General features: G+C 45.0%; 2 protein-coding genes and 1 pseudogene across 2 annotated transcripts in view; 2 read left to right on the forward strand and 1 right to left on the reverse strand.

Moving 5' to 3' along the window:
• Positions 1 to 879: 879 nt before the first annotated feature.
• On the forward strand, positions 880 to 3,607 carry LOC146202316 (uncharacterized). The gene is made up of 2 exons (XM_084600890.1): positions 880 to 964; positions 2,346 to 3,607. The coding sequence occupies exons 1-2, from the start codon at positions 880 to 882 to the stop codon at positions 3,605 to 3,607; spliced, it is 1,347 nt and encodes a 448-aa protein (XP_084457016.1).
• Positions 3,608 to 11,188: 7,581 nt separating this feature from the next.
• The window catches only part of LOC146202317 (uncharacterized), an 80,577-nt gene continuing 63,821 nt past the window's right edge, over positions 11,189 to 27,944 (reverse strand). Inside the window, exons 4-5 of the mRNA XM_084588082.1 lie at positions 23,274 to 23,355; positions 11,189 to 11,326 (exon numbers count right to left, since the gene is read on the reverse strand). Of these exons, the coding sequence (XP_084444208.1) occupies positions 11,238 to 11,326; positions 23,274 to 23,355 (171 nt within the window). The 3' untranslated portion in view covers positions 11,189 to 11,237. The remainder of the gene's footprint in view (positions 11,327 to 23,273; positions 23,356 to 27,944) is intronic.
• LOC146202318 (uncharacterized) lies at positions 15,938 to 17,379 on the forward strand (annotated as a pseudogene).

Here is a 27,944-nt window from a genome sequence, read left to right on the forward strand (position 1 = left end):
AGAGGCAGTGCCCTACTTTTTGAAGCTAAATCAGGGTGCCTTAGAACACACAGCTACAAAAAGAAATTTAAGAATGAAGATGACTCATTGTGGTAACTCCAGTGAAGCAACTGAGCGTATTATACCCGAATGTAATGATATCCATCGGGAAGTTGATGCAGGCGCAGTCTTCCGGAAGCTCTGGGGTTTAGAGATACCAGTGGATAAACCGGCGGTGGATGCTAGCAAAAAACGACTGGAAGATTGGTGGCTTAAAAAGAAAAGTGACATAATGTTAGTAATGTAAAAACAAAAATTCACTATATAGAATGATGGTATAGTTAACCAATCTAAAGCAATAATTAAGATACAGGGAGAAAATGAGCATGATGGCTACTGCTACCACCCGTTTTCAAAGGGGGCGCTCCTATATTTCATCCATCCATCCATCCATCCAGCCATCCATCCATTATCATCATCATCACAAAAAAGTTACACAAATACTAGCAGCTAACTATCAAAACCATCCGGTGCTTGCTGCATTTTTCAAGAAGGCAACAAAGCGCACGAGAAGACGCAGAAAGCACCGGAACAGCACTCCAACACGTTTGCGAGCAGCCGACGCGGGAGGCGATCATTGCATTCTCCCATTATGCTTTGCGCGGATGCGCCAGGGTATGACGCGTGGGAAGGGAGCGAAGCAGCGTTCATTCGCCGTTGAAGTTGCCGTATAGCCGAATGCAGTGTGACCCAGAAGCCTTGGGAGCAGAATAACGCAAAAGGAAGGGCTGCGGGCATTGCCAGGTATCTGCGATCGTGACACAGCAACCGCCCTCGCCTTGGTCAAGTGGTTCGCATCATCAACTTGTTGGAGTGCGCCTGGCTTCACCGCACGGGAAGATGGCGGATAGTGGTCAAGTACGACTCTCACACGATGAGCCTTTGCAAGCGCACAAGAAAGCGCGGAAAGAGAAAGTGTTGCAGGGTGAGTGAAATTGCTCTTGACTTTTGTTTTCTCGCAACTTTCAGCAGTAGAGATATTGGCAATGAAACTTGCGCAAATTTCCTTGGCTGCGGAGCTTTGATTCGCGGTATTTTTAGAGCGCAGCTCTCTGCCGTCCGTTCCTAGGTTTCGCGTCGGCGTCGTCGTCGGCCTCGTAACCAGTTCCGCCCCCCTTTCATCCCCCCAGCGCTAGCAGCGACCGACTGATACCGCTGGATGCCGCTGACGCCGCTAGAGAGTTAAGATAACGTGTCTGCATAGAACACCGTCGCCGCCATGCAGAAAGAGGAGGGTCCCCCCCCTCCCCCCTGTTCCTGTGTGGCAGATAGGGTGCTCTTCAGTTGCCGACGCGCCGGTTATTTCACGTAGGCCCCGGCACGTCGACGAATACGTGACCACCTTCCCACGACTAGACCTGGTTCTTGGCGCTGCGGAAGCGAGGGTATCATATTGTTTGCGTCGGCATCGTCGGCGTTGTCCCTGAAACCAACTCCGCAGCTGGGGTTGACTCACTATCGGCGTCAGCAGCATCAGTCAGTCGCTGCTATCTCTTCCCTCCTCCCTTTATCGCGTTGTCCGCTTGCTGCGCGCGCTTCTGCCCCCATCGTTTGCCGCTGGGTGTACACGCCGCCCCCCTCCCCCCTCTTCCTGCGAGTCTCCGGTTGTCAAAGCACCGGCTCGAACTAATTCCTTTCTTCGCTCCTCCCCCAATGCAACCCCTGTGCGGTGGCAATCAGAGATCCAGATCGGTGGCGGCGGATCTGTATATGTGCACCGCCCGAGCCGAAATTGCCGCTGCCGTTCGCCACTGCGAAATTATCTGCCAGTTCTTTCTGAGCCATGAGCGAGACGAAAAAATTCTGTGATAGCGCATACATGTGTTGCTCGATTTCTTTGCCTCAATCTATCGAAAAGGTGAAACAGCTTATTTGCTGCGCTCAAATTTCGCATTAGGAAGTAACGTAATCGTCGGTAATTTTTTTATTTTATTAACCTCCGCATGTATCTCAGCTTGCAGTCTTTTGCTTAACACACTGTCACTGCAGTTATTTTGCGGGTCCGAGTTGCAGCTAGCACACACTTTTTGTAACCTGGAAACGGGTCACTCAAACAGCGCGACTTATTCACATCTCGCACTGGAAAACGACAGGTTTCGTGCGAGGAGAGCTTGAAAACATGAGGGATATATATAATTGGATTTCCTTGGAACCCCTAGAGTTAATGCTTTGTATCTAAGACTGCACTTGTGTTTTGTGTAAGCATGTGCTTTGTTGCTCTGCAAGTTTCGGCTCAACATTCTGGATAGTGGCTCTCTTCCTACCCTGATTACCTCTATCGCTTTCTTCTATTTCTCTCCCATTAGGCGCGGTCAGGTGCCCGCAGTACCAGCTCAGCTTGCAGCAGTTTGTGGCCTGCTTCAAGAGACTTCAATCTATTCCATTCCCTGGAGACAAAACGGTCTCACGGCACCTTCATGAGTTTCTTGCTGGCTGTGCTCATCAGCATGGTGTGTCAGAGGACATATTGCTCCTCTGCCTTGTCACCACCACATCGCACCTCATGAGCCTCTCATCAACAAAAATTTGCCTTTCTTCCACGATGCAAGAAAGCCCAGTGCTGTGGTCCTGTGCCTTGGTCCCAAGGGCACACAGTTGCCACAACTTTATCTGGACTTTGCAAAAACTTCTTTGTGACTTGCACTCTCAGCAGCTGTCTAAGGACATCACAGAAAAGCCTGTAGTAGTAGATGAAGCATCATCAAGTAGCCTGAGCAGGTTGCTGACTCAGGCTGGAGCTGTTCTAGGTGCACACACCACCTTTGAGCAAGTGAAATCTGTTTTCACTGCTGTAGGAAAAGAAAAGTTTGAAAAACTTGCCTTGGGTGTGCCAGTGTTGTGGTGTCCTGTTAATTCAGAGGGCCCTTTCATGAGTGAAGTACATCTTAATATTTGCTGCGTCACAGAGCCATCCAATTTTCATTCTGTGCTGTCTTCAAGGTTTCTTGACAGCTATGATTTTCAGGAATGTATGTGGCCAAATGTCCTTTTTGCTTGTGCATATGAAAGGTCTCTGGAGCTTGTCAGTCACCATGAGCAGATTCCAAATGCAGAAGTGGACATGCTGAAAACACTATTTTCATCTATTGCGGAAGCACATCGCTTACCTGTACAGTACAAGTTTTCAGAGGAGGCAACAAGCGTAATTCTACAGCTCATGTCCAAGTTTAAGCAGTTGTCTTTGAGTTGGAATTGTGAGGTGCCATTGTTCAAGGCAGCCATCAGTCAGATTTTTCGGCTTGCTGCAGCGCTTTATGTTTTGGATGGTTGTCTCAGGGCAGCAATTCAGCCTGAAAATAGAGAGTATGAGATTCCTGTTGCACACATTTGGGAAGCACATGACATTGTTATGCACTCATTGCGGATTAAAGCTCAGTTTCTAGGTTGTCCGCTTCAGGACGAGTTATTCAGTACAGTAGAAAATCAGGGGACAAGTCTTCTGAGTGGCAGCTTTCAACATCGTGCCAGTGGAACTGTAACCAACACCAGTGTTTCTGAAGCTGTTCCTGCAGCTCCTGCAGTGCAAGTGCAAATTAGTGGCACAGATGAAGTATATGTCATTGACTGATCAGAATGTAACTGGAAAGCCATGCTACCCTACTCAAACTGCTGCACTTTTGCTTGCGCGAGTTGCAGCCCTTGGTTTTGGCACCATGCTGATGAAGCATGATAGCCACTCTAAAAAGCTACTCTTTCGCAAAACAGACTATCACCAGCTTGGTCCAGCACAATTGAAACTTCTGCTCAGATCTCCATATAACCAGAGAACAGTATTTTCAGGGCTCTCAGCGACCATGTGCAGCTCTGTATTGGGAAACTGGTTCAGGTGTGCCCATCTGCTTGCCACATACACCACCTGGTCCTTCACAAAGTCTTCCTGTCAAGAAAAGGAGGTCACTGACATAAACGGATAGAAAAAGGCAGTCTTTATATGCCATTTCTTAAAGTGATGTGTTAATATTTTGTCTATACCAGATTTTCAAGAAAGCTTGCTATTTTTTTTTAATACGGGCTTTTTGAGATATGAAGACAACTTCTTAAGACATCAGAAAATGGAAATGTTAACTGGTAATTGGTATATACAATTTTCTTAGTTAGCTTGACTTATTGTTTAATTAACCTCATGATCACCCTGCATTCTCTGGCTTAATAAGTTTTGGCTTTCTCATGCCAGAAGACACGTGCTTTAAAAAACCCACACTGTAAGCACCGTCCGCACTGCCATCAATCAGTGACCACAGTGCCACATCACTAGATTACTAGTTAACATTATTTTCATGCTTTGAAATGTTTGTCAACAGTGGAGCAGCTGTCTTTATATCTCAAAAAGCTTCGTCTAACAATTAAAGGTGGGCTTACTTGAAACACGTGGTATAATAGCAGAGGGACTTTTTTTGTGCAGCGAGTGGCGTAGCATAAGGTTTTTTAGAGCTATGCAGTGAAATGCTTGACTTGAATATCACCAACCTCTCAGGTTCGTCTTCTGCACATTCTTGATAAGGCTTGCTTTGCATTGTTTCTTTTCAGCACTTAAGGGCCTTTGCTGTATCACGTTTAAGGTGTTGTTTTGCTAAGGTGGTGTTGTAGACAATGTTGTGTCCTCAGTTACCCTTTAAGTGTTCCACCATTTTATTGTAACGAGCCATTAATAAAAATCTTGCTTGAAGTTTAAATGACGCCTCTTGTATACTCTCGGAAAACTTTTTGTGGCTGTGCAGAGTAAGAGAGGTGAAATTACCATGTTTGAGGGCACAGTTTGGCTGAGTGGATGACAATGGAATCCATTCATGCTTCTATTGCTTTTCAGGGCTTCTCTGTTTCAAAGATAGCAGAGTCCTATTCATGTTGGAGATCTGCACAGTTGACATAGGTTTATTTCCATCTTGTAGGGACAATATCTTAAGTGCCCTTTTAGGATATTGACAGCACCCCAAGTGCTGATTTCATTTTGTCTGAGGCTGTGTTAGCATGCTGAAACCCAATTTTGTTATTATTGGATCCAGCATGTGTGTTGGCATGATGCATAACATTGTGTGCATTGCCTCACTTCAATTGCCCCTTTAGGCATTTGAAGTAACTGATGAAAATTAATCACCAGTGTTGTGTGCCACATATTCTTGTGTTTGCAAAACAGGGATAAGTATTTTCTGATCAGCACAGGTGAAATAAGTGGCTGCTCTAAACACCGAGACCCATAATGTGCATGGTACATTGAAGAACTGAAACAGATTTATTTCCCCTGGGTTCTCACCTTGCAGCCTGAATGGAATTTTTTAGTGTTGTGTTTTTTACATTTTGCTGTCTTTGTTTTGTTCTCCCAAACAGCAGTGTCTTGAGCTGAAGAGTATAACTTATTGGCTGAGCTTTATTTTTACTTGTGCGGCTTTCAAAGGTTTGATGCTATGCCGTTTTTTTTTTTGTTGAGTACATGTGAAACTCAATTCTCTATTCTTGATTTGCCATGTTTCTGTCCCCTCACAGACACTTCAAGTGTGTTTTACTGATTTTTCACTCGTTCATTACGGATATGCTGCTTTTTTTTACTCATTCAGCTGGATTGCTTTTGTTTTATCAGCCAAAAGGTGGTCATGTAGAGAACATGTGTTTTTATGCAGTGTATTATGTGTTGACAGCATTGAAAATAGAGCTGTAGTTATGTGGCAAGGCTGTGGTCATAATGCAATGAAGGATTGCATTGTATGGTGTAAGTCTTATAGTATAAGAACACACAAACATGATTGATTGATTAGTTTTATAGATAGCAAGTACGTCATTTTTATCAAGACCAGGGCCTTCATAAGTAAAGAATGTGAATATCAGAGGCATGTCGAGATAAATTCCAGTAATAGCTTGCAGTTATTCGCAATCTTTTCTGGCCGTCCACTGTTCTCATGTATTGTGCTACATGCACAATTGCTGTCAAGATGCCATCTGCTGATTTGTGCACAAAACTGTGCGTAGCAACTTTAGAAACACATTTGTACTTTATTCGGCTTTTCTGGTTTTGTGGTTTGAGCAGCTTCATTTTTGCTTGGCATGATGAATTGGCCACTTTCGCTAGGATGTCAGCGCCAAATATTGAAATGTCTCCTTTTACCATTCGGAAAATCACATAATGCAAGCCATTTGCTGAGATGAAGCTGCAGTTCAGAGCCGATTCCTTCGTCACTTGATGTGCTTGCTGTTTCGCACTCCTGAACTTGAGGCATGTAGAGCACATGCCTCGAGTCAGTGCATTCAGGCTAGCAGGCTGTTGTCTCCAGTTGTCATGAAAGTCTGCCTCATTCTCCACTTCCTGATCTTGAGGTTTTGCAGGCTCTGCATTCTGCCACTTGCAGGCAGCTGCCATGGTGCAGTAACCCTAGTGGTGAAAACTGTTTTTCTTAGTATGACCTAGAGCACCCAGCTTCTACGCCTTGTGAATTTCATCATTGGTAACAGAAAGGATTCAGTTTTAAATTTTTTTAACTGCATTAACACCGCTGGGTTTTTTTTTCCTCACCAGTTTTTTTTATTCCACATAATAAAATATTCTGTGCTGGGCCTCCTGGGCTCCAGTAACTCACATGCTATAGCTTTTTGGCAATACACAGCATGTAATAATTACTTCTCAATATTGCATCTATTCAAAGTAAGTTTGATGATTCCACTTTTTTTGAAAATCTCTAACACAGGCCAAGACCTTGGCTGAATGAGAAATGCAACCCTATCTGGTTATGCAATTTTTCTTAAATGGCCTAAGGTGGTATTGTTATTTAATGAAAAGTAATCATAATTTGGCACCTGCCTTTTCTGTCATGACTGCTGAGTATAAAGTGCCAAGTCAGTTTCTGTGGTGTGTAAGCCATCATGTGGAAATATAATTTTTCAATAATCTGAGTTACCTTGACTTTTCCAGTGTTGAAAAGTGTCCATTAATGTTGAAATTGGCAAAAATAAGTCATGGAGCCTCAATGCTCTAACAATGATTTGCAACAAACAATACCTGAAAGTAGGTTTTATACCTAATCATAGTACCCATTAAACTTGTGTATAGTAATTCTAGTATTCTTGGCCACTTTATATTGGGCATATTTCTCACATATCCTGTTCTTAGTGTTTGCTGTGACATAGTTGCTTCTATGCCTCATTCTTCAGCTGCTCATAGTGTTTTCGTACCACTGTATTAGATGAAAGTTTATCCTCTTCTAATTTTAGTAGGTGGGATTAACTGGGGGCCGAGTTTTTTTTTTTTGCTCTGAGACTGCACTTGAGAGTACCACGACTTTTCTTAAGCATGTTACTGCCTATCTATGACGAATATTTTTGTTTGAAAAAAATTTCGGTTATTTTATGTCAATATCAGCCTTTCGCATAGCCTTTTTAAAAATTCTTCATGAACCCATGAAGCTGCTGACCTAGCTGCTCTTAAAGCATATTGCAGTAATGAATTAAGAAAGGTGAAACGGGGATGCCAAAAGCGCTTACTTGAAAACAATAAAGATGATCCCTGGCAGGTTCAGGGGTTATAGACAATGGGTTTCTTAATAAATGTAGAGCACATATTTAGGGGTGATTATGATGTATTACCAGCCCATGCATGGTTCTTTCACTGATGATTTAAGTCAATTTTTCACTGGTTTCACGCCAACAGGCAGTTGTGGTGCAGCCCTTAGCAGCATGTCTAACACTGCAACTGAATCTATTGCCTTTGTCCAAGACATTCTAAAGTGTTTTCAGTTTTAATCAATCCTAAGTGGATCACTCTTTCAAATGCGAGGGCCTTCATATAAGCCCAATCAGATCTGTGGCCAAGATTATTGTACTGTGGTGCATTTGTTCTGCCGCTCTCTTAAAGGAATGAAAAATGCTGAAGTGTCCATTGCTTTTACAGAGGTGATAAGAATTATCTAATTACCAATTAATTTTCATTTACCATTCCTTCCATAGGCTTAGAATGCCCAGCACCTCCCCAAAGTTGTTATGGGGTGGGTTTATTTACAGAATAGACGGAGAATGCTTGGAAACAAGGAGCAGTCCGAGTCAGGCTAGTCACAGTCCCATTTCTCACGCTTTCGCCTCGTCCTTCTCTACCGCATGTGTAGCACTGCACGGTTGTGTCAGTCAGTATTTCGTTCTGTTGGTCGTTGTAGAACTTTACAGCAATACGAAGACTGTGCGTGCTCATTCAGAAACTAATTGCCGCTGCGTGTGCGTATTTTTGGACGGTGCGACAATGCTGCGACACTTTTCAGTGGCTCCGCCAGCTCGGCCTCCAAGGCACGCTGCAAAAGTGGCGGCTTGTTGTAAGGACACGCGTCTGCATGAATAGAATCTCGCTGTATCTGTTTTGGTTGAACCGTGAAGGCGAGATTTTTTTGTCCTCAAGACGCATGTTGCATTGCACAAGCCTTCGGTTTGCTCCCTTTGCTTGCGTGTTCTGCTTACTGCGTCGCATTATCGCACCAACGTTCGGTGGATGTGCTTTAACTGGTATGACAGGGAGATTCGTTGTCAGCGGGATCTTTCTCATAGATAGGTTCTCTGCTGATGTAGTAAATGTTTAGCCTCATATTGACCCCTCTCGGCGACAAATCAAGCATGAGCAAGACAATGGAATCGCAAACAGGGTGAGAGGTTACTTGTAGGGTGCAAAGCTGTACCACAGTTATTTTCACTTTTCAGATGCATTACCTTTAAACAGTAACAGTCCATATTTGAATTTCTAACCTAAGATATTATAGCTAGGTGTTTTATCGTTGGCGTTACCGTTATCCCGTTTGTTGTTTTTTTTTACCCTGATATGTACTTTCTGGGTCGCAAAATTTATCATTTTATAACCTTTTGGCGTCTCGTTTCCAGACTTATGCTCAGGTCATTTCGTGACCACGAGAATAAAAGATGCCTATATAAAGCACTGTATGCCCAGTAGAGATTCGAAGTATGTCTGTTTTCAGATATACGGATGTCCGTGGGAGATCTGCCGACCTTCAGTGGATCTTCCACAGATGTCCATCAGATGTCCAAATGAAATTGTTTAATCTCCCATGGACATCTGTATCGGATATCCTCAGTGGACCTACAGAGGATATATGATTATGAAGCTTTCTGTCCATTCATAAAGCAGGCCTTAATGATCACAGCCAATGATATCTAGTAATGTACTATGAGCTCACTCATCATCATCAGCCAGATTATACCCACTGCAGGGCGAAGGCCTCTCCCATATTTCTCCACCTAACCCGGTTCTGTGCTAGCTGCATCCACTTGACCCCTGCAATCTTCTTAATCTCATCCGCCCACCTAACTTTCTGCCGCCCCCTGCTACGCTTTCCTTCCCTTGGAATCCAGTTTGTTACCCTCAGCGACCATCGGTTATCCTCTCTTCGCACTACATGTCCTGCCCATGTCCATTTCTTCTTCTTAATTTCCACTAGAATGTCGGTAACGAGTTATTTCTCTCACCCAATCTGCACACTTCCTATCTCTTAATGTTACCCCTACCATTTTTCGTTCCATAGCCCTCTGGGTTGTCCTCAACTTAAGTAAAACTCTCTTGGTTAGCCTCCACATTTCGGCCCCATAGGTGAGCACAGGCAAGATGCAACTGTTGTATACTTTTCTCTTGAGTGATAGCTAGTCATAATCTGCGAGTGCTTGCCAAATGCGCTCCATCCCAATCTTATTCTTCTTGTTATTTCCTTTTCATGGTCCGGATCTGCGGTTACTACCTGTCCTAAGTAGACATATTCGCCTACTACTTCCAGTATTTCGCTACCTAATGTAAACTGCTGTTCCTTCCCAAGGCTGTTGAACATTACCTTAGTCTTCTGCATATTGATTTTCAAGCCTACCTTTCTACTTTTTCTGTCTAGGTCATCAATCATCATTTGCAGTTCATCCCCCGAGTTGCTTAGCAAGGCAATGTCATCAGCAAATCGCAGATTACTGAGGTATTCTCCATCTACCCTTATCCCTAACTGCTCCCATTCCAAGTCTCTGAATACTTCCTCTAAACAAGCTGTGAATAGTACTGGGGAGATTGTGTCTCCTTGCCTAACACCTTTCTTTATAGGAATTTTGTTACTTTCCTTATGCAGAACTATGGTTGCTGTGCAGCCACTATATATATCTTCCAGCACTTTCACGTACGGCTCGTCTACCCCCTGATTTTGCAATGCCTGCATCACCGCCGAGGTTTCAACTGAGTCAAATGCTTTTTCGTAATCAATGAATGCTATGTATAAGGGCTGGTTATATTCCGAGCATTTTTCTATCACCTGATTGATGGTATAGATATGATCGATAGTAGAGTACAGTTTCCGAAACCCTGCATGATCCTTTGCTTGATTGCAGTCTAAGGTTGTCCCGATTCTATTAGCGATTACCTTAGTAAATACCTTATACGTAACAGACAGTAAGCTGATTGGTCTGTAATTTTTAAGGTCCTTAGAGTCCCCTTTCTTGTGAATGAGGATAATGTTTGCATTCTTCCATGGTTCCGGTTCCGTTGATGACACCAGGCACTGCGTATATAGGGTGGCCAGTTTTTCTAGCACGATATCCCCCCCGTCCTTCAGCAAATCTGTAGTTATCTGGTCCTCTCCAGCTGATTTCCCCCTTTTCATAGTTTCTATTGCTTTCTTGACCTCGTCCTTCGTCACTGGTGGAACGTCTGACTGTTTTTCCCTACCGCCAATCTCATTACGGTCCTGACTACTTTGGCTACTGTAGAGATCTGTATAGAACTCCTCGGTTATTTTGACTATCTTGTCCATATTAGTGATGACGTTGCCTGCTTTGTCCCTTATCGCATACATCTGGTTTTTGCCTATGCCCAATTTCTTATTTACCGCTTTAAGGCTTCCCCCGTTCTTTACAGCATGCTCAATTTTCTCCATGTTATACTTCCTTATATCGGCCACCTTACGCTTATTGATTAGCTTTGATATCTCGGCCAATTCGATCTGGTCTGAGCTCACTATAAGCTCATAAATTCAAATAATTTAGCATAGATATCACTATGTATATGTAAAAGAATTGAGGCATGATGATTGCAACCTATTAAACTGGGCTAGGGCCACAGGCCTGTATAAAAGCCCATGGGATGCTAAAATTCACACACCCAGCCATGCCAGATGCATACCGTGATGAAACTAGTGACTGCAAAGCCACTTCAAATAATTTTATTCCTGGTATATTAGGGCTTCCTTTCAGTCTTATAGAACACAAGCTCCATGCAGTCGGATGGTTACTGTGTGCAGGCAGTATTCTGTGTTGAACTTTTCGTCCAAGATGGGATATTCCTCTGAAAAAAAAAACATCAATGAAAGGTTAAGTAATTTTTAAGACAGTGATGAAAATATTGAAAGATGGAGACCACTATTTCTGTAATTTTCATGCCACATACCAATGAAACCTCATTGCATTACATAAGTGTTTACCCATACAGTACACAAAATAAAATCAAGCAAGCAGTAAAACTATGGTGCAGTGCTAAGTACTGCTTGCAGAGGTTTGAAAAAAGGAAGAGAAATATTCATAGGCAATTTTTTCTAATTGATTTAACTTACTATTACGATTGTAATAATAGGCAGGCATAGCCTTTAAGCATGCATGCTTAAAGGCAATGAATGTGAGCTTCGTCAAGCCTCCAGAAGTCATTATGCCTACACCCGCAGCATTGTGTATGCAATGCTGAAATAACGAACTTTTAGCCCCAGATGGGATGTTTCCCTGAAAAATTAACATCAGAAATAAAATTCTGAATCAGATTCTGAAAAGCTGAATCTTAAAAAAAAGAAGGGTAGAAGTTTGGGCTTGCCTTAAACTATAGCCTGTCATCACAGGGCCTATAAGGCAAGAGCATAGATTGTGCTGTGTGTGGACCTCCTCTCTCTAATAAGGCAGTGGCTGCCAGATTATATGAAATAAGGGAAACTCTTCTAAAGGTACAAAAATATGCATATGATTTGCAGTCAGAGGTAAGGCTGAACGCTTTCAAAATGTCAGTTTTACTGTAGCAGGTATAAAGCAAAATGTTGCATTCAGAAACTGATGCTTCCTTTCAGAGGCTGTCTACAGCCCTGTGAAAGGCAAGGGTGACCCGAGCCATTTAGATCCTATGTACTATAATAGACATTGCGCTCCTACATGCCTACCCTCCCCCAAATTGGTAGGGTCAACAGAAGGAGCACACATATATGTTATAGTGCACTGAGGTGCCAGGACTGGGCCAGGTCGCCCTGCTCTTGGCTATGCTGCAAATGGCTTCGAGACGGAGTATAGGAATAAGTGGAACATAAAGGAACATTTCACATTGGCACTGTTCATGTATCCAGATGTGACAGGCAAGTGTGCAAGGACTGCTACATCCCATGGATCACACATTTCATCACTGGCTGCCAGATTAGAGCAGTCATAGACAGGAAAAAAAGCCAACCATCACTAAAACCAAGGAAAGAATAAGAGTATTCATACTTTCTAATTTGCAGTGTTGATCAATGGGGAAATATTATTTTATGACTAAAACTTGATTGATTCTAAGCAAGAAAGTACATGCATTGCCAGTAGGATCTGAGCTCACAACCATGTTTAGCATATGTAGCTGGAAGAGCAAGCATATATTTTTCCGCAATTTAAAACCCCATAAGCAACAGAAGATTATTTCATGAAGTGCAATATAGCTTTAGTTTATGGGGTTTAACATCCCAAGGCAACTCGGACTATAAGAGACGCCATAGTGGCAGTATCCCAAAATTTCGACCACCTGGGGTTCTTTAGCATGCACCGGTATTGCGCAACACACAGGCGCCGTGCTTTTTGTCTCCATAGAAAAGCAACCACCGTAGTCGAAATTTATCTCACATACTTAGGTACAGCAGTCGAGCGCCCTAACCTCTGCGGAAAGACTGAAATACAATACATTTGTATTCCAAACATATGCAACCACATACCTTAGCATAAAAAGTCCTCGCATTATGCAATACAGACGTGATAGATATGAGCACTCTAAAAGCCTAATAAAAACGGCGACTCAGTGCCTTGGCAGTAGGTACGAGTACAGTGCATTAAGGGGGGGTCCACTCCCGCAGCGTGAATGTGCCATTTTAGGTGATGTTTGTGTGAGGATTCTGCTCGTTGTTTTTCGAACATTACAATGTAGGCATCATTCGAAAGCTTAATATGAGCTCTGTCAAGTGATGCACACTGCTTTAATGCGCTACCATTATTAACTGCATAAGAGGTGGTATTGCAATGACAAATTTGGTAACGTCATTGGTATACCCTACTTTGGATCGCTTTTTTCAAGAAACTACTGCACTTAGGTCAGTTTCCTTTGGTCTACATATAGAGTGGGTATTTGAATTGTTTAATGGGGCATAACTGTTTTAATTTGATTAGTATTTGATCGCAGCCCTTTAAACATGGCAAAATTTGGCTATTTTGGGCACGAATATCTGTTCTTTATTAAGGTGCACAGCAGCGACATTTCTGCCACTTTGAGCGCCCATTATACTAGTGCAGTGACTGAAGTTTCATCGAAATTTATTTTGCTAGTTCGTTTTTTATCGCCTTTCCAATTTGAAGATTTCCGTAATCCTGCCTCACATCGCATAGCTTGACCAGAAAAACCGCTCTACAGCCTAGGAATTATGCATGGCAAAACTAGAATAGTAGTTGTGCCATGTGCATGTAAATTGCACTTTATACAATTAGCACGATTACACTGATCCTTCAAATATAATCTATTTTACTTGACACTCAATTGAGAAGGTCGCCATACTCAACGTAAGCCTTGTTTGAGTCTACTTGCTTTTAATGCTGTATTACTGTAAAATAAGGTTGAAATAAGAAGCACAAACCATGGTGATAATTAGTATTTGCACCTGTAATCGCACATTAAAGGTTTTTTACTTCTAGTGCCATCTAGGCAAAAGCAGCAAAACTGAGTTCATTCAATTGCCAGTAGGGGCGCGCATGACTACGCTCCTTCAAATTATTGAAGCTAGCCATCTCTCCAAGGTATAACTACTTTTGTGCTGTGAAGCTAAGGTAGGCAAAGTGTTTTGCTTGTTTGTGAGGTGTCAGTGCGAGGTGCGGTATCGTCGTCTGGCTTGAATCACTATGACGGCAGTGTTATTGCAGCGCCATGGGTAGGAGTCGACGACCAGCTTTCAGAACATTGAGGAAGCAATGGGCGCACCCCAGAAATGCAAATAAAGCTTCGTCAGCTGCGCACTTAAGCCGTAGGAAGTAAGCCTTCTTTTACATTTTTCATCCCATTTACGGTGTTATCTTTATGCACTCGCATAGTTTACTTGCATAATGAACTAATTTTGTTTTGAGATTTACGCACTAGATTTTATTACTGCAGTTTCGCTCCATCTGCAGTGTAGACCATGGCAGCTCACTGATAACATCACTCCCTATTTGGACGAGAGCACCTGCGGGTGTGGCACGCTCAGCGAGCTTGACTGCACCCTTGACAGCAGGGATGGCTTGCTCAGCGTACTGCTGTGCGCCGTGCGTGCCTAAAAAGCCGGCGAGTGCTCGGGGTTCTGAGAGGTTAAATGCTATGGAGGAAGCAGGACCTAGAGCCCCTCAAGCAGTTTTTCGAGCTTGAAATCGAGAGCATAAATGCCCAACCTCTATCAAATAAACCATATCTAATGTCGCATTAAACACACTGTAACCGTCCTTTGCTGTAACTGTGGTGTTGCCACGACTGGTTATCGCCATCGACCACATCATCGTATCTCGCTGTGATGCAGCAAACACCTTAGAAGTGAATGATGCTGAACATCGGCGACACGAATGCAGCTGATCGTACCGTTTTGTTGATGCTACAAATACTGCGAGTTTGCCCAGCGTTCGCTTGCAGAACCAGCAAAGATAGCATGACAATACTGGAGTTACATGTTGAGTTCCTGAACTCACATGTAGCCCTTGCCCGTGTCACCTGACTTGATTGAAAACTGAGATACCAGATTTCTCAACATTGGAGTGCCAGTTACAGCAAAGAACAAAACGCTGCTTTCAGCATATTGTATATGTATTGTGCAACTCAGATGACATGCAAATATAAAAATCAGCTCTTGCTGTCATGTGCAGGCCTTGTCAAAAGTATAAAGCCCAAGGGTTCTGCTCCTAGGCTCTGTAACGGGGTTCGTAGCGCATCTCCAGCATTCGAAATCTCACAGGTGACAAGAAATTTATCTCGTCCTCCCCCTTCTCTAGCTCAGGCATACCAGGAATGCTACCAGGAGTCCTGTTACAGGAGTTAGATTCAAACCTGCTTGGGCCATAATTTTTTGACAGACTACATGCCTACCGAGGCACTCAAGCCACCACTAACAAAATCATTGATACTGTTCGGGGGCATTTTGCACTCAGCTTCATGACACATGATGCAGCTCTGTAGCAACAATGAGCTAGATAAATCAAACCGTGTAAGATGCTACAAGACATGGAGGTCCAAATACGCACTACCATTTTTATAAATTTCCTCACCCTAGATAGTGGCATCACAGAAGCAGGCAATAGACATTGAGTAGGATTGATACCAGTTCTCTCTGGGTCATTTGCTGCTGCACTCCTGACTTGCAACTGACTTAGCTGTGCAGCCTATAAACAAAACCTGGACCCTTCCTCCCACCAAATAGAAGACTGAAGCTTAGGTCGTCAACTTCCAATTTCTCCTCTCCTTTGCAGTGAAATGTCAGGCTTTGTACTTAAACAGACCACTTGACAAAGTCTTCATTGCCTGTCATTTTGTACTTGTCATTTGCACTTTGAAAGCATGAACGACCTACTAACGTGCACTTGTACCAATTTTTGTGCACTAAGCCTTGTGTGTGGTCGTTTCTTTACTCATGTGATCCACCTGTTCTGTTTCCAGCATTGGAAGAATGTGCTCATGGAGCACATGCTCAAAGCTGGCCAGGAGGAGCGAATGCTGACTGCTGAAGCAGCCGAGTTCCGTGAGGATCAGACCACCCCATGCATCACCGTGGTAGTTGATGGCGGCTGGTCACACAGAAGCCATGGCCACAGATATTAAGCAAATTCTGGGGCTGCAGTAGTCATCGGAGAATGCACGCAGAGGCTGCTTTACTTGGGTGTGAGAAACAAGCTGTGTAGTACCTGTGAAAGCTGCACAGGGGAACAGAAGGAGGTCGAAGAGCATGCTTGCTACAAAAATTGGACTGCAAGCTCAGGTGCTATGGAGACCGATACCATTGTGGAAGGGCTCAAAATGAGCAGAGATGCATGGCCTGGAATACCACACCTTCATAGGGGATGGCAATTCATCTGTCTGCAACCAAATCAGTACCTAGGTAGACTACGGTCATTTCATAAAGAAGAATGAGTGTGCCAATCATTCAGTGAAATGTTATACAATTCAGCTCTACAGTGTTGTGAAAGAGTGCAAAGGAAGTGCCAGCATTCTAAGTAAGCCTAGGATAAAGCGCATCAAGAATGGTGCCTGCAAGGCAATCAGCCACTATGCCCACTCCTTGAGGAAGTTTCAGGGTTCTCAAGAGAACAGGCAAGAGCTGATAAAGCAGAGCACACAGGATCTGACAGCTGATCTCTTAAATGGGCCAAGTCGTGTTTGGCTGCCATAACAAATGCAAAAGCTACTTTTGTGATGGAACAAAGGGTGAAAATGCCTGGGAGTGCATTCCTCAGATGCTCAAAGTGAAGATAATGACTGCAGCAAACATGATTGCTGATAAGACTGCCAACCTTGTGACAGGAGACACAAGCAACCTTGCTGAAAACATGTCTCTTGTTGCCAAGTTTTCAGGGAGCAAACAGATAAACCACTGCCAGAAGGGTTCTTATGAGCATCAGTGTCAGGGTGCTGGACTAACTTTGCAGCTCGGGCTTTAGTGGCATGCCATAGGTACTAAAGCTGCAACTAACGAGAGCCTGGTAGCAGTCATAAAAAAAGTGCAGAAATAGTCCAGAAAAGGTTGCATCGGAAGCGGCTTTTTGAGGACTGCAATCATCAAAAGCCTAGATGCAAAGACCTCGCTGCCTGTGATTCTTTGATTCACTATGGGCCTAACTGTGAGCAGCCAGATATGCTGTCTGAGCAGTTCTCTGAAGACTACAGATCTGCTTCAGAGCTTACAGGTTGATCACAAACAGTGTGAGCAAATAGAAGAGGCAACACGGGGTCAGGCTGACAATCCAGCCTGGCATGCTGAGAGGCAGCATCGCCTTACAGCATCATACTTCCATGCTGTTTGTAAGAGGAAGGACTCTACGCCATGTGATGTACTTGTCAAGGGCCTCGTGCACAAAAAGAGCTTCACAACTGCAGCTCTGGATTCATCATCATCAGCCTGATTATACCCACTGCAGGGCGAAGGCCTCTCCCATATTTCTCCACTTAACCCGGTTCTGTGCAAGCTGCATCCACTTGACCCCCGCGAACTTCTTAATCTCATCCGCCCACCTAACTTTCTGCCGCCCCCTGCTACGCTTTCCTTCCCTTGGAATCCAGTTTGTTACCCTCAGCGACCATCGGTTATCCTCTCTTCGCACTACATGTCCATTTCTTCTTCTTAATTTCTACTAGAATGTCGGTAACTTGAGTTATTTCTCTGACCCACTCTGCACGCTTTCTATCTCTTAATGTTACCCCTACCATTTTTCGTTCCATAGCCCTCTGGGTTGTTCTCAACTTAAGTAGAACTCTCTTGGTTAGCCTCCACGTTTCAGCCCCATAGGTGAGTACAGGCAAGATGCAACTGTTGTATACTTTCCTCTTGAGCGATACCGGTAAGCTGCTAGTCATAATCTGCGAGTGCTTGCCAAATGCGCTCCATCCCAATCTTATTCTTCTTGTTATTTCCTTTTCATGGTCCGGATCTGCGGTTACTACCTGTCCTAAGTAGACATATTCGTCCACTACTTCTAGTATTTCGCTACCTAATGCAAACTGCTGTTCCTTCCCGAGGCTGTTGAACATTACCTTAGTCTTCTGCATATTGATTTTCAAGCCTACCTTTCTACTTTTCCTGTCTAGGTCATCAATCATTATTTGCAGTTCATCCCCCGAGTTGCTTAGCAAGGCAATGTCATCAGCAAATCGCAGATTATTGAGGTATTCTCCATCTACCCTTATCCCTAACTGCTCCCATTCCAAGTCTCTGAATACTTCCTCTAAACAAGCCATGAATAGTACTGGAGAGATTGTGTCTCCTTGCCTAACACCTTTCTTTATAGGAATTTTGTTACTTTCCTTATGCAGAACTATGGTTGCTGTGCAGCCACTATATATATCTTCCAGCACTTTCACATACGGCTCGTCTACCCCCTGATTTCGCAATGCCTGCATCACCGCCGAGGTTTCAACTGAGTCAAATGCTTTTTCGTAATCAATGAATGCTATGTATAAGGGCTGGTTATATTCCGAGCATTTTTCTATCACCTGATTGATGGTATAGATATGATCGATAGTAGAGTACCGTTTCCGAAACCCTGCATGATCCTTTGCTTGATTGCAGTCTAAGGTTGTCCCGATTCTATTAGCGATTACCTTAGTAAATACCTTATACGTAACAGACAGTAGGCTGATTGGTCTGTAATTTTTAAGGTCCTTAGAGTCCCCTTTCTTGTGAATGAGGATAATGTTTGCAGTCTTCCATGGTTCCGGTACCGTCGATGACACCAGGCACTGCGTATACAGGGTGGCCAGTTTTTCTAGCACGATATCACCCCCGTCCTTCAGCAAATCTGTAGTTATCTGATCCTCTCCAGCTGATTTCCCCCTTTTCATAGTTTCTAGTGCTTTCTTGACCTCGTCCTTCGTCACTGGTGGAACGTCTGACTGTTTTTCCCTACCGCCAATCTCACTACGGTCCTGACTACTTTGGCTACTGTAGAGATCTGTATAGAACTCCTCGGCTACTTTGACTATCTTTTCCATATTAGTGATGACGTTGCCCGCTTTGTCCCTTATCGCATACATCTGGTTTTTGCCTATGCCCACTTTCTTCTTTACCGCTTTCAGGCTTCCCCCGTTGTTTACAGCATGCTCAATTTTCTCCATGTTATACTTCCTTATATCGGCCACCTTGCGCTTATTGATTAGCTTTGATATCTCGGCCAATTCGATCTGGTCTGTTGGATTGGAAGCTTTCATACTCTGGCGTTTCTTAATCAAATCTTTCGTCTCCTTAGACAGCTTACCGGTATCCTCTCCTACCGCCTACTTCTACCGCTCTGGATTATGGCAGACATAATGAGAAAGCATTAAGCTTGTACAAGACAGACACGCAAACTGAAGTGCAGCCATATGGTCTTTTCGTAGACCTTGATCATGGTTTTCTGGCTGCGTCACCAGATGGTCTGGTTGGCAATGATAGCATTGTAGAGGTAAAATGTCAGTACCCAACAAAAGATCAGGACCCACTTGAAGCTGCTCGAAATATCAATGGGAAAACAGACACCACTACTGCTCCTTGTTTTTTGCAGTCTCACCAATATTTTTATGAAATTCAGGGCCAGCTTCACATTACAAGGCGGTTGTTCTGTGATTTTGTTGTGTACACCACAAGAGGAATCCATGTGCAGTGGTTACTGCAAGATAATGATTTCTGGAGGAACAAAATAGAGCAACTTCTGATTTGGTTCTTCTACAGAGACTACATTCTTTCAGAAATCATTGACCCGCGAGCAACTTGCTCAAAGAAAATCCATCGGCCAGAATGGAATAGACTTGCCATTGAACAAATGCAGCTCAAAAAAGCCACTTAGAGGAAGAAGGCAATGTCTGCACAGGAGTGAGGCTTGCATATTCGGAGCAGAAAAGGTACCAATGTATGAAACAATCAAGGCACTTTGTTTTACAAGAGACTTGGTTTAACCAGCCAGAATTGTGTAACCACTGTGATGACTGTCATAATGCACCTCTTATGATACACACTGCATGGCACTGAGTAGTTGGTTCAGCCAGCAAGAACAGTGTAACCTCTGCAATGACTGCCAAAATGAACCTATGTCTGATTGCACGCCCTGCATGGCATTGAGTTGTTTCAACCAATGAGAACTATGTAACCAATATGACGACTACCAGAATCTTATTGCATGCCCTTCACGACAATCAGTAGTTGGTTCAACCAGCAAGAGCTGTGTAACCACTACAATGACTGTCAAAATGCACCTTCTCATGATGCTGCATGACAAGTAGATGGTTCAACCAGTCAGAACTGTGTAACCATTACAGTGACTGTCATACAGGTAATGCACCTATCTCGTGGCACACCCTGCATGGCATAGAGTAGTTGGTTCAACCAGTGAGAACCGTGTAATCCCTACGACTGTCAAAATGCTCCTCCTCATGACATGCCCAGCGTGACAATGAGTAGTTGATTCCAGTGAGAACTGTGTAACCACTACAATAACTGTCAAAATGCTCTTTTTCTTTCGAAAAGTTTGCCACAAGGCATAACTTGAGAAAAGGGGAATGGGATGCAGGATGGAAAGTTAAAAGAAAGAGTGAAGTCCAGTTGCACTTAGGTATTCGCAGAGGTTGGCAGTGTAGTGATTGTCCATAGTCCACTTCTCGTAATCACAATCACGGTTCCACCGCAGGCCCACCTTCATTAGTAGCCGTTGTCTAACTGGAGCCGTTGCTGGACACATCCACAAGTGACGCACATCACAGTTCTCAGGTGCAGTGTCACACTGAGGGTACCTGTCAGTCACTGGCAGATCTTTATCACGCCGATGATGCCGTACAGATGGGGTCAGAGCTGTCCCTGCCCGAATCCGGCGCACTGATACCTCCTCCTGCCGAGTACAATTACGGGGGAGAGGGTGCGAACACGGAGGAGGGCGCGTGTTCGCTGGCGCAGAACTTGAGAATCAGAAACGTATGACAGGAACGGGTCTGGCGGAAGAGGGGAGGGTGGTGGATCGCCTAATGTGTTTATGTGCGTCATAGCATCCGTTTAATATTATGTGGATCGCGAGCATGGCTGCAAATGCAGTGTGTACATACAGGACATGGGTACTTTGAATAGAGCAAATGAATGGACTGTTATTTGGAATGTGCATCGAACGGCCTTAAGCTGTTTAAGGGCAGTGAGAGAGTTGGTGTAAAGATGAACTGCAGTGAATGTAGAAACGGGCGAAAGGGAATAAATGGTATTATAAATAGCTTGAAGTTCCAGTGCCAGAGGGGTGCACATATCCGCGGTATATGTCACGAGTGTTCAGATGCAGATGAGAGGGGCTATACACAGAAGTCACTCCTCGCTCTGCAGTATGTGATGCATCGGTATATAATATGCATCCTTCAGGCAAATGTGCGGATGATACCGACGGGGAAGCAGTGGGGCGATTGTCCGTGAGCTAGAAGTATGACCATGGAGGTAGTGTCCTTAAACAATGGAGTTGTAAAGACTGTTAGCGAGCTCTGTTTGCCATCCACTGATCAATGAGTTCACTGAGCATATTTAGCTGGGCGAACTCCGGAAGTACTGGTATGGGTGTTAGACGGAGGAGACATGTTATGGTACGCATAGCCTCTCGACTGATGGCCTCAAGGGAGTCCGATTGTCTACGGGTGAGACGTTGAAACTGTACCTGGCAGATTATACGCGGCTGGAGGAGGGTGAACAAGCTGGCGGGCCGTGTGAGCACGCGCGCCACCAGAGCGCATAGCTATGCGATGAATCAGACCTAGAGTAGTGTGAGCAGACTTAAGGATGTCTATCAGCCACGGGGTGCCAGTCCCAGAGGAATGAAGAAGACCAAGAATGCGAACGGTTTGTGCCTGAAGAATCGGGGTATTATCATAAAATTTATAGTGGAAGCTATCCGTAAGCCAGCTTTATTTCCAATGCGAATGAAACAGGATTTTGTATGTGAAAGAGTTAGACCCAAAGGAGGAAGGCGAAATGTCAAGACATCCAGCGCATGCTGGAGGGCCGGGTGACAGCACCATAAGGTTATATCATCGGCGTACGCAAGCACGTGTATAGAAGGGATGGTCTCTTCCTCGAAGCGTACCCATGCGTAGCATTGAGTAGTTGGGTCAACCAGCGAGAACTATATAACCACAATGACTGCGAAAATGCTCCTCATGGCATGCCCTGCGTGAGAATGAGTAGTTGGTTCAACCAGAGTACTGTGTAACCACTACAATGACTGTAAAATGCTCCTCCTCATGACATACCCAGCATGACAATGAGTAGTTCGTTCAACCAGTGAGAACTGTTACTACGACTGTCAAAATGCTCCTCCTCGAGGCATACCCATGCGTAACATTCAATAGTTGGTTCAACCAGAGAGAACTGTGTAACCACTAAGACTGTCAAAATGCTCCTCCTCGAGGCGTACCCATGCGTAACATTTAGTTGGTTCAACCAGCAAGAACTGTGTAAGCACTACAATGACTGTCAAAATGCTTCTCATGACATGCTCTGTGTAACGTTGAGTAGTTGGCTCAACCAGCGAGAACTGTGTAACCACGACTGCCAAAATGCTCCTCCTCATGGCATGCTCTGCGTGACAATGAGTAGTTGGTTTAACCAGTGAGAACTGTGTAACCACTACAATGACCTGAAATGCTCATCATTGGTTATTTAGGTGAGGGGTGCAGAATTGAACAGCTATGTACTTGAAGGTATGATGTTGATATCTTTAATTTCCATCAGCCAGGTTGCACCAACTGAAGGACAGTGGCCAATCGGGATCTCAATCCAAATTTCATTTGCTGCAAGCCTAATCTCTGCAATTTCCTGGCATTTTATTCCACCTCCCCGGTTGCTGCCTTGGAAATGCTTGGATTTCCTTCGGGATGTGCTGTTACTCTTACAATTTCCAGGGCCTGCACGGACAGTAAAGCCTTGCCACATCATTTTCTTCCTTTTACTAGGATATATTTACAACTTCTGTTCCCTTCCATGTTGTATCATGAGTATGGGCTAATGCAAGGTTTATTAGTTCGTTATATTATTTGTTATAAAAAGCGGTGAAAGCTGCAGAAATGCTGTAATTTCATTCTAGTTCGTCCTAAACTGACGTACTAAACAAACCACTTAGGGGCTACCTATATGCAGAAGGAATATTAGTTTTTCATGGACTCTAGGTCGCAATTATACTTCTCAGCATCTGTTTTTATTTTATTCCGACAGCATTCAGCAGTTGCAATGAGGCCTCTCTTTCACCTGGCTATTTTTGTTTTCACCCCCATCTTTTTGTGCATAACCATTCACTGTGAACCTTACCTTGGTTGTGGCCAGTGCATGTTTTTTGCATCCTGGCATGCTTGGTTTGCTTGCAATATGGCAGCGTATATTGTTGTTGTGGCTGTAGGAAGAAGGAAAAGAAAATGCACAGGCCTGCTACTGGCTCTGTAGCTGAGCCACCTCCGCTGCCTCGTGAGGACAGAAGAAAAAATAAAGAAAAAGAAGAGGGAGAAAAAGCCGCATGCCGCAACAACAGTCGTCGTCCACCACTGGAGTGGTGGCGGGTGCAATGACGGCCTACAACAGATAAAAATTCAATGGCTGGCTAGCCCCCGCCGCAAGCGCCATTGACCTCAAGTCCCAGCCCCGTAGGGCCAGGAACAGCCCGCGTCCTACTGGTCTATGATATCAGTATTACAGTGGTTGATATGACTGAGTATATGGATGGCTCTTGAGTTGCGTTTTGTGCCCTCCCACAATTCAACATGACGGCATGGAAGCTTGCATGTTTTATTCTGTCTCTGTTGTTGGAACACTTAGCCAACAGAATGCAATGTGAATGATTGGGCAGTACTAACAAGATAACTGTTACATGCAAGTTTTTCATCATTTTCAAACTCAAAAATATCTCGTGCATCATCTGTATTTACTTGTTTCCATGCAGGTGGCCATCATAAAATGGGCAGCAGCATCTCTGCAAGTCACTGGTGCTGGTCGTGTTCATGAATTCACAAGTTGTTACAATAAATGGGTGCCCAATTTATGGGCAATGTGTTTTGGTTATGGGAGCAAACATTGCCAGAAGTGAACACAACACGAGGGAAGGCAGTGGAGAGCGCTTGTAACTTAAAAAACTGGGACAAAAATGAAAGTATAGCTTCGCTCATTCTGCATTGCCCCTTTCACGTTACTGCACCAGGGAGAAGTTTGCTGAGCAACATCGAGTAAGTGGCAAAATGATTCGCGCACGCAGTGTTTTGTGACTGCTTACAGTGCTGTAACGAACTTTTAGCTTTGGCAGGTCTGTAGTTTACAGATCATTTAGCTCCCTGCACTGAACAAATGAATAAGAGCTGGAGCTCATGACCGCGGGCAATAACGATAGATTGAACGCTATATTGAAGACTGTAGTAAGCCTGTGCGCCACATGTTACCCACAGGTTCCTCAACGAATATATATTTACTGAAGATAGGTTACTCAAACAGATCGTATTGCCGCGAACTCTTCAGAACTGTATTTGTTAGCAGCCGCCGGCATGCGGCCTTATCACTGCAATTCTGGCATGCATATCAATTCTGTATTCCTTGTTTGTTAATGCTCGATGTCACAAGATGGAACTTCATCAGTTTCTTTGTCGCGCAAGATGCGCCAAGATCTGTCTCGAAGATTCCAGCCACTCGTGTAGTTTCTACAATGTTCCAGGTTGTGCTAGTGACAGTTTGCAACGTTATCTAGATGGTTCTGAGCTGCCTTTAAATTGAGCGTTGATGTGTGCGACAGGTATTCTTTGTTCGACGATCATGTTTGCTGCTATCGCCGCCGCCGAGTTGCTTAGTTCTCTTGCGGGCGCAAGTCAGCCCAATAGAGTTAATTTCAGTACTATCAAGCCTGTGTCTTCTTTTGGAGTCTACGGCGTTGTCACCGCTACCTGATATGTGGTAGTGGTGCTGAATCCAGACACCATGATGGACCCCGAAGATGGCATCCGTCGAGCAGAAAGCACAGTTGGTTTTCATCCAACCTCGTGAGTCCCCCTGCAAGGACGACCGGATGAGGATGCAGAAGACCGGCTCGACCTGTTCGAACGCGTGGCAACGTTCTACGTCTGGAATGACGAAGCGAAGGTAGGGCAAGTCTATTTTGCTCTTGAAGGATCTGCCCATATTTGGTTCGAAAATCACGAGGCAGATCTGAAAAATTGGGAGATTGTCAAGAAAGTTTTTGACTGCCTTTTCAAGAGTTGTTCAAAAGGAAAGAGCCCAGGCTCTCCTTTAATTACTTCAACTCCCTAACGAGCCTGTCCTGGTATACGTTGAGGAGATGAAGCACCTCTTTCGCTGGGCCAACCCTAACATGACCGAAGATGAGAATCAAATTTTTAATGAGAGGTGTTAAAGAGCCGCTTTGTGCGGGTCTTGACCAAAATCCGCAAAAACCGTGGCGGAATTTGAAATCGAAGCGACTATCATCGAGATGTTGGACACATGGATGCGCCACTACGAGCGACCACGTCAACCGGACTACTCAAGCCACTACTCCAGTGCATATCTGCAAGCGTAGAACCTTCAGAACCTCATCCAAGAGATTGTGCAAGATAAGCTCCGCCGATTGCTGCTATCATCGCAACCCCAGGTGACAACGCTCGCGGATGCCATTCGTCAAGTTCAACAGGCACTGGGCGTCCCTTAAGCGATGGCTCCGACGGCTCCAGTGCAAGAAGCAGCAGCGATGAACTATGCTGCTGCATTACGTCGTCCTGCGCCCAGACATGATTTTCCAAGCCCTCGCCACTACCGTCCTGTTCCTGAGAGCCGCCCCTTGGCTCCCGTCCGCCAAGCCTACCAACGACCCCCAAGCCCCAGGAAGTGCGACGCCCGGAGGACTGCAAAAAACTGGCCATTATGCTTCCACTGCGGTGAGGCTGGCCACATTTTACACCACTGCCCGCACCAACGAATCGGCCTTCGCGGATTTGCAGTTGAAGCCCCACGACCCGGCCCCAGTGAACTACCACAAGAAATAGAGAACTACCTACATAGCGGTGAGTTTGTGTCACCAAGCCATTGATTCAGGTCCCCATCGCCGTACAGGGCGCTTTTTGTCGTCAGGCCGCAGCTACGATGACAGTGTGCGAGGAAGGTCCCCAAGCCCACGTAGGGGAAACTAAAGGTTGCTCAACGGGGAACTAAAGAAGATCCTACACCGCCGATGAGTGACGATGCATCAACCAATACCCCACCGCTATGCACGACGGGGACATCAACGACCCGCGACCACACATTAAACTAACACGGACGCCCAGTGAAGTGAGAACAGTGTGCCCTGGCTGCGACTTGAGCAATGACGGAGTAGAGATCGAACACCAAAGCCAACATGCAATACGAGGGCATGAACAAGTGACCTCGCCGTTGCTGTCGACGGACGACGCACAGTTACCGCCCTAGTGGATACCAACCGACTACTCTGTCATCAGTGGAGCTTTCGTCGCCCAGCTCAAGAAAGTAATGACCACTTGGGATGGTCTGCTAATCCGCACCACTGGTGGCAACCTTATTACGCTGCCCGGGCAATGCACCGCAAGTGACAGTGAATGGATGCATTTACCCTACGAGCTTCGTGGTCTTGCAACAGTGCTCCTGTAACGTAATTTTGGGCATAGAATTTCTGAATGAACATCGGGCGATCATCGACCTCCGATCCAAGCTCAAGCTCTCGACGGAGAAAGCCATACCTGCTACAAGAACTTCGACACATCACGTCGCTCTCAACGCCCTCGACGGAGAATTGACCGTACCGTCCCGATCAAGCGTCATCGTCCCTGCGGGTACAAAAGAAGTCGAACTCGCGGAAGGGGTTGTTGAAGAAAACACTTGGCTGTTACTGGAGGACTTGGAGTCGCAAGAGGTGTCGCCCGTTTCCGTCATGAGCAAGGGTAAGTGCTCGTCACAAACTTCACTGAAAAATACTGGCGCCTGAACAAGGGCATGACGATTGCATTCCTTGACGAGCTAGCGGACACCCGAGAAGTGTTGCCCCCCCAAGCCAACTTGAAGACTATGCACCCAACCGAGCCGAGCAGCCCAATTTCGACATCAACCCAGCACTCCCCCGAGACAGAAAAGACCGGATTTGCACTCTTCTTGAAAGCTACAGCGAGTGCTTTTCTTCACTGTCGAAGGTACGGCAAACCCCGTTGGCAAAGCATTGCATCATCACGGACGAACACGCTCGACCGCTACGTCAAAGCCCCTACAGTGTATCGCCACGACAACACCAGGCCACGTGCGATCAAGTTGAGGAAATGCTGCGTGATGACGTGATCCAGCGATGAAGAGCCCCTGGGCAGCACCAGTTATTTTGGTGAAGAAAGACAGCACACTTCGCTTCTGCGTTGATTACTGCCACAGGAATAGCATAACAAAGGATGTCTACCCGCTTCCCCGCATCTACGACACACTGGACCGGCTCTGTAACGCGAAGTATTTCTCGTTGATGGACCTGAAGAGCAGGTACTGGCAAATTGAGGTCGACGAAAGAGACCGCAAGAAGACGGCGTTCATCACACCGGACGGCCTCTTTGAATTCAAGGTAATGCCATTTGGCTTATGCTCCGCACCAGCCACGTTTCAACGGGTAATGAACACTGTCCTGGCTGGCTTAAAGTGGCAGATTCCTTTGGTATACTTGGACGACGTCGTGTACTCGTCAAACTTTGAAAATCATCTGAAAAGGCTTTGAACAGTACTTGACGCAATCAGGTCCTCGGGTTTAACATTGAAAGCAGAGGTGTCACTTCGCCTACGAAAAGATGTTTCTGGGTCATATCATCAGCAAGGAAGAAGTTCGCCCCGACCCACAAAAAATTGCTGCGATCGCAGTTTCCACAGCCCAGTGACGAAAAAGCTGAGCGCCGATCCCTCTAACTGTGCGCATATTATCGACGCTTTGTCAAGAACTTTTCGCGCCTCGCCGAACTTTTGACGCAGCTC

This window comes from Amblyomma maculatum, chromosome 1, assembly GCF_055883805.1.
Source record: "Amblyomma maculatum isolate TAMU_Amacu chromosome 1, ASM5588380v1, whole genome shotgun sequence".
Classification (NCBI taxonomy): Eukaryota; Metazoa; Arthropoda; class Arachnida; order Ixodida; family Ixodidae; genus Amblyomma; species Amblyomma maculatum.

Excerpts from the sequence above, each read along its gene's own strand:
- LOC146202316 (XM_084600890.1), top strand. The coding sequence starts at position 880 with ATGGCGGATAGTGGTCAAGTACGACTCTCACACGATGAGCCTTTGCAA. Across the intron at positions 965-2,345 it reads GAAAGAGAAAGTGTTGCAGG|GCGCGGTCAGGTGCCCGCAG; the intron begins GTGAGTGAAATT and ends CTCTCCCATTAG.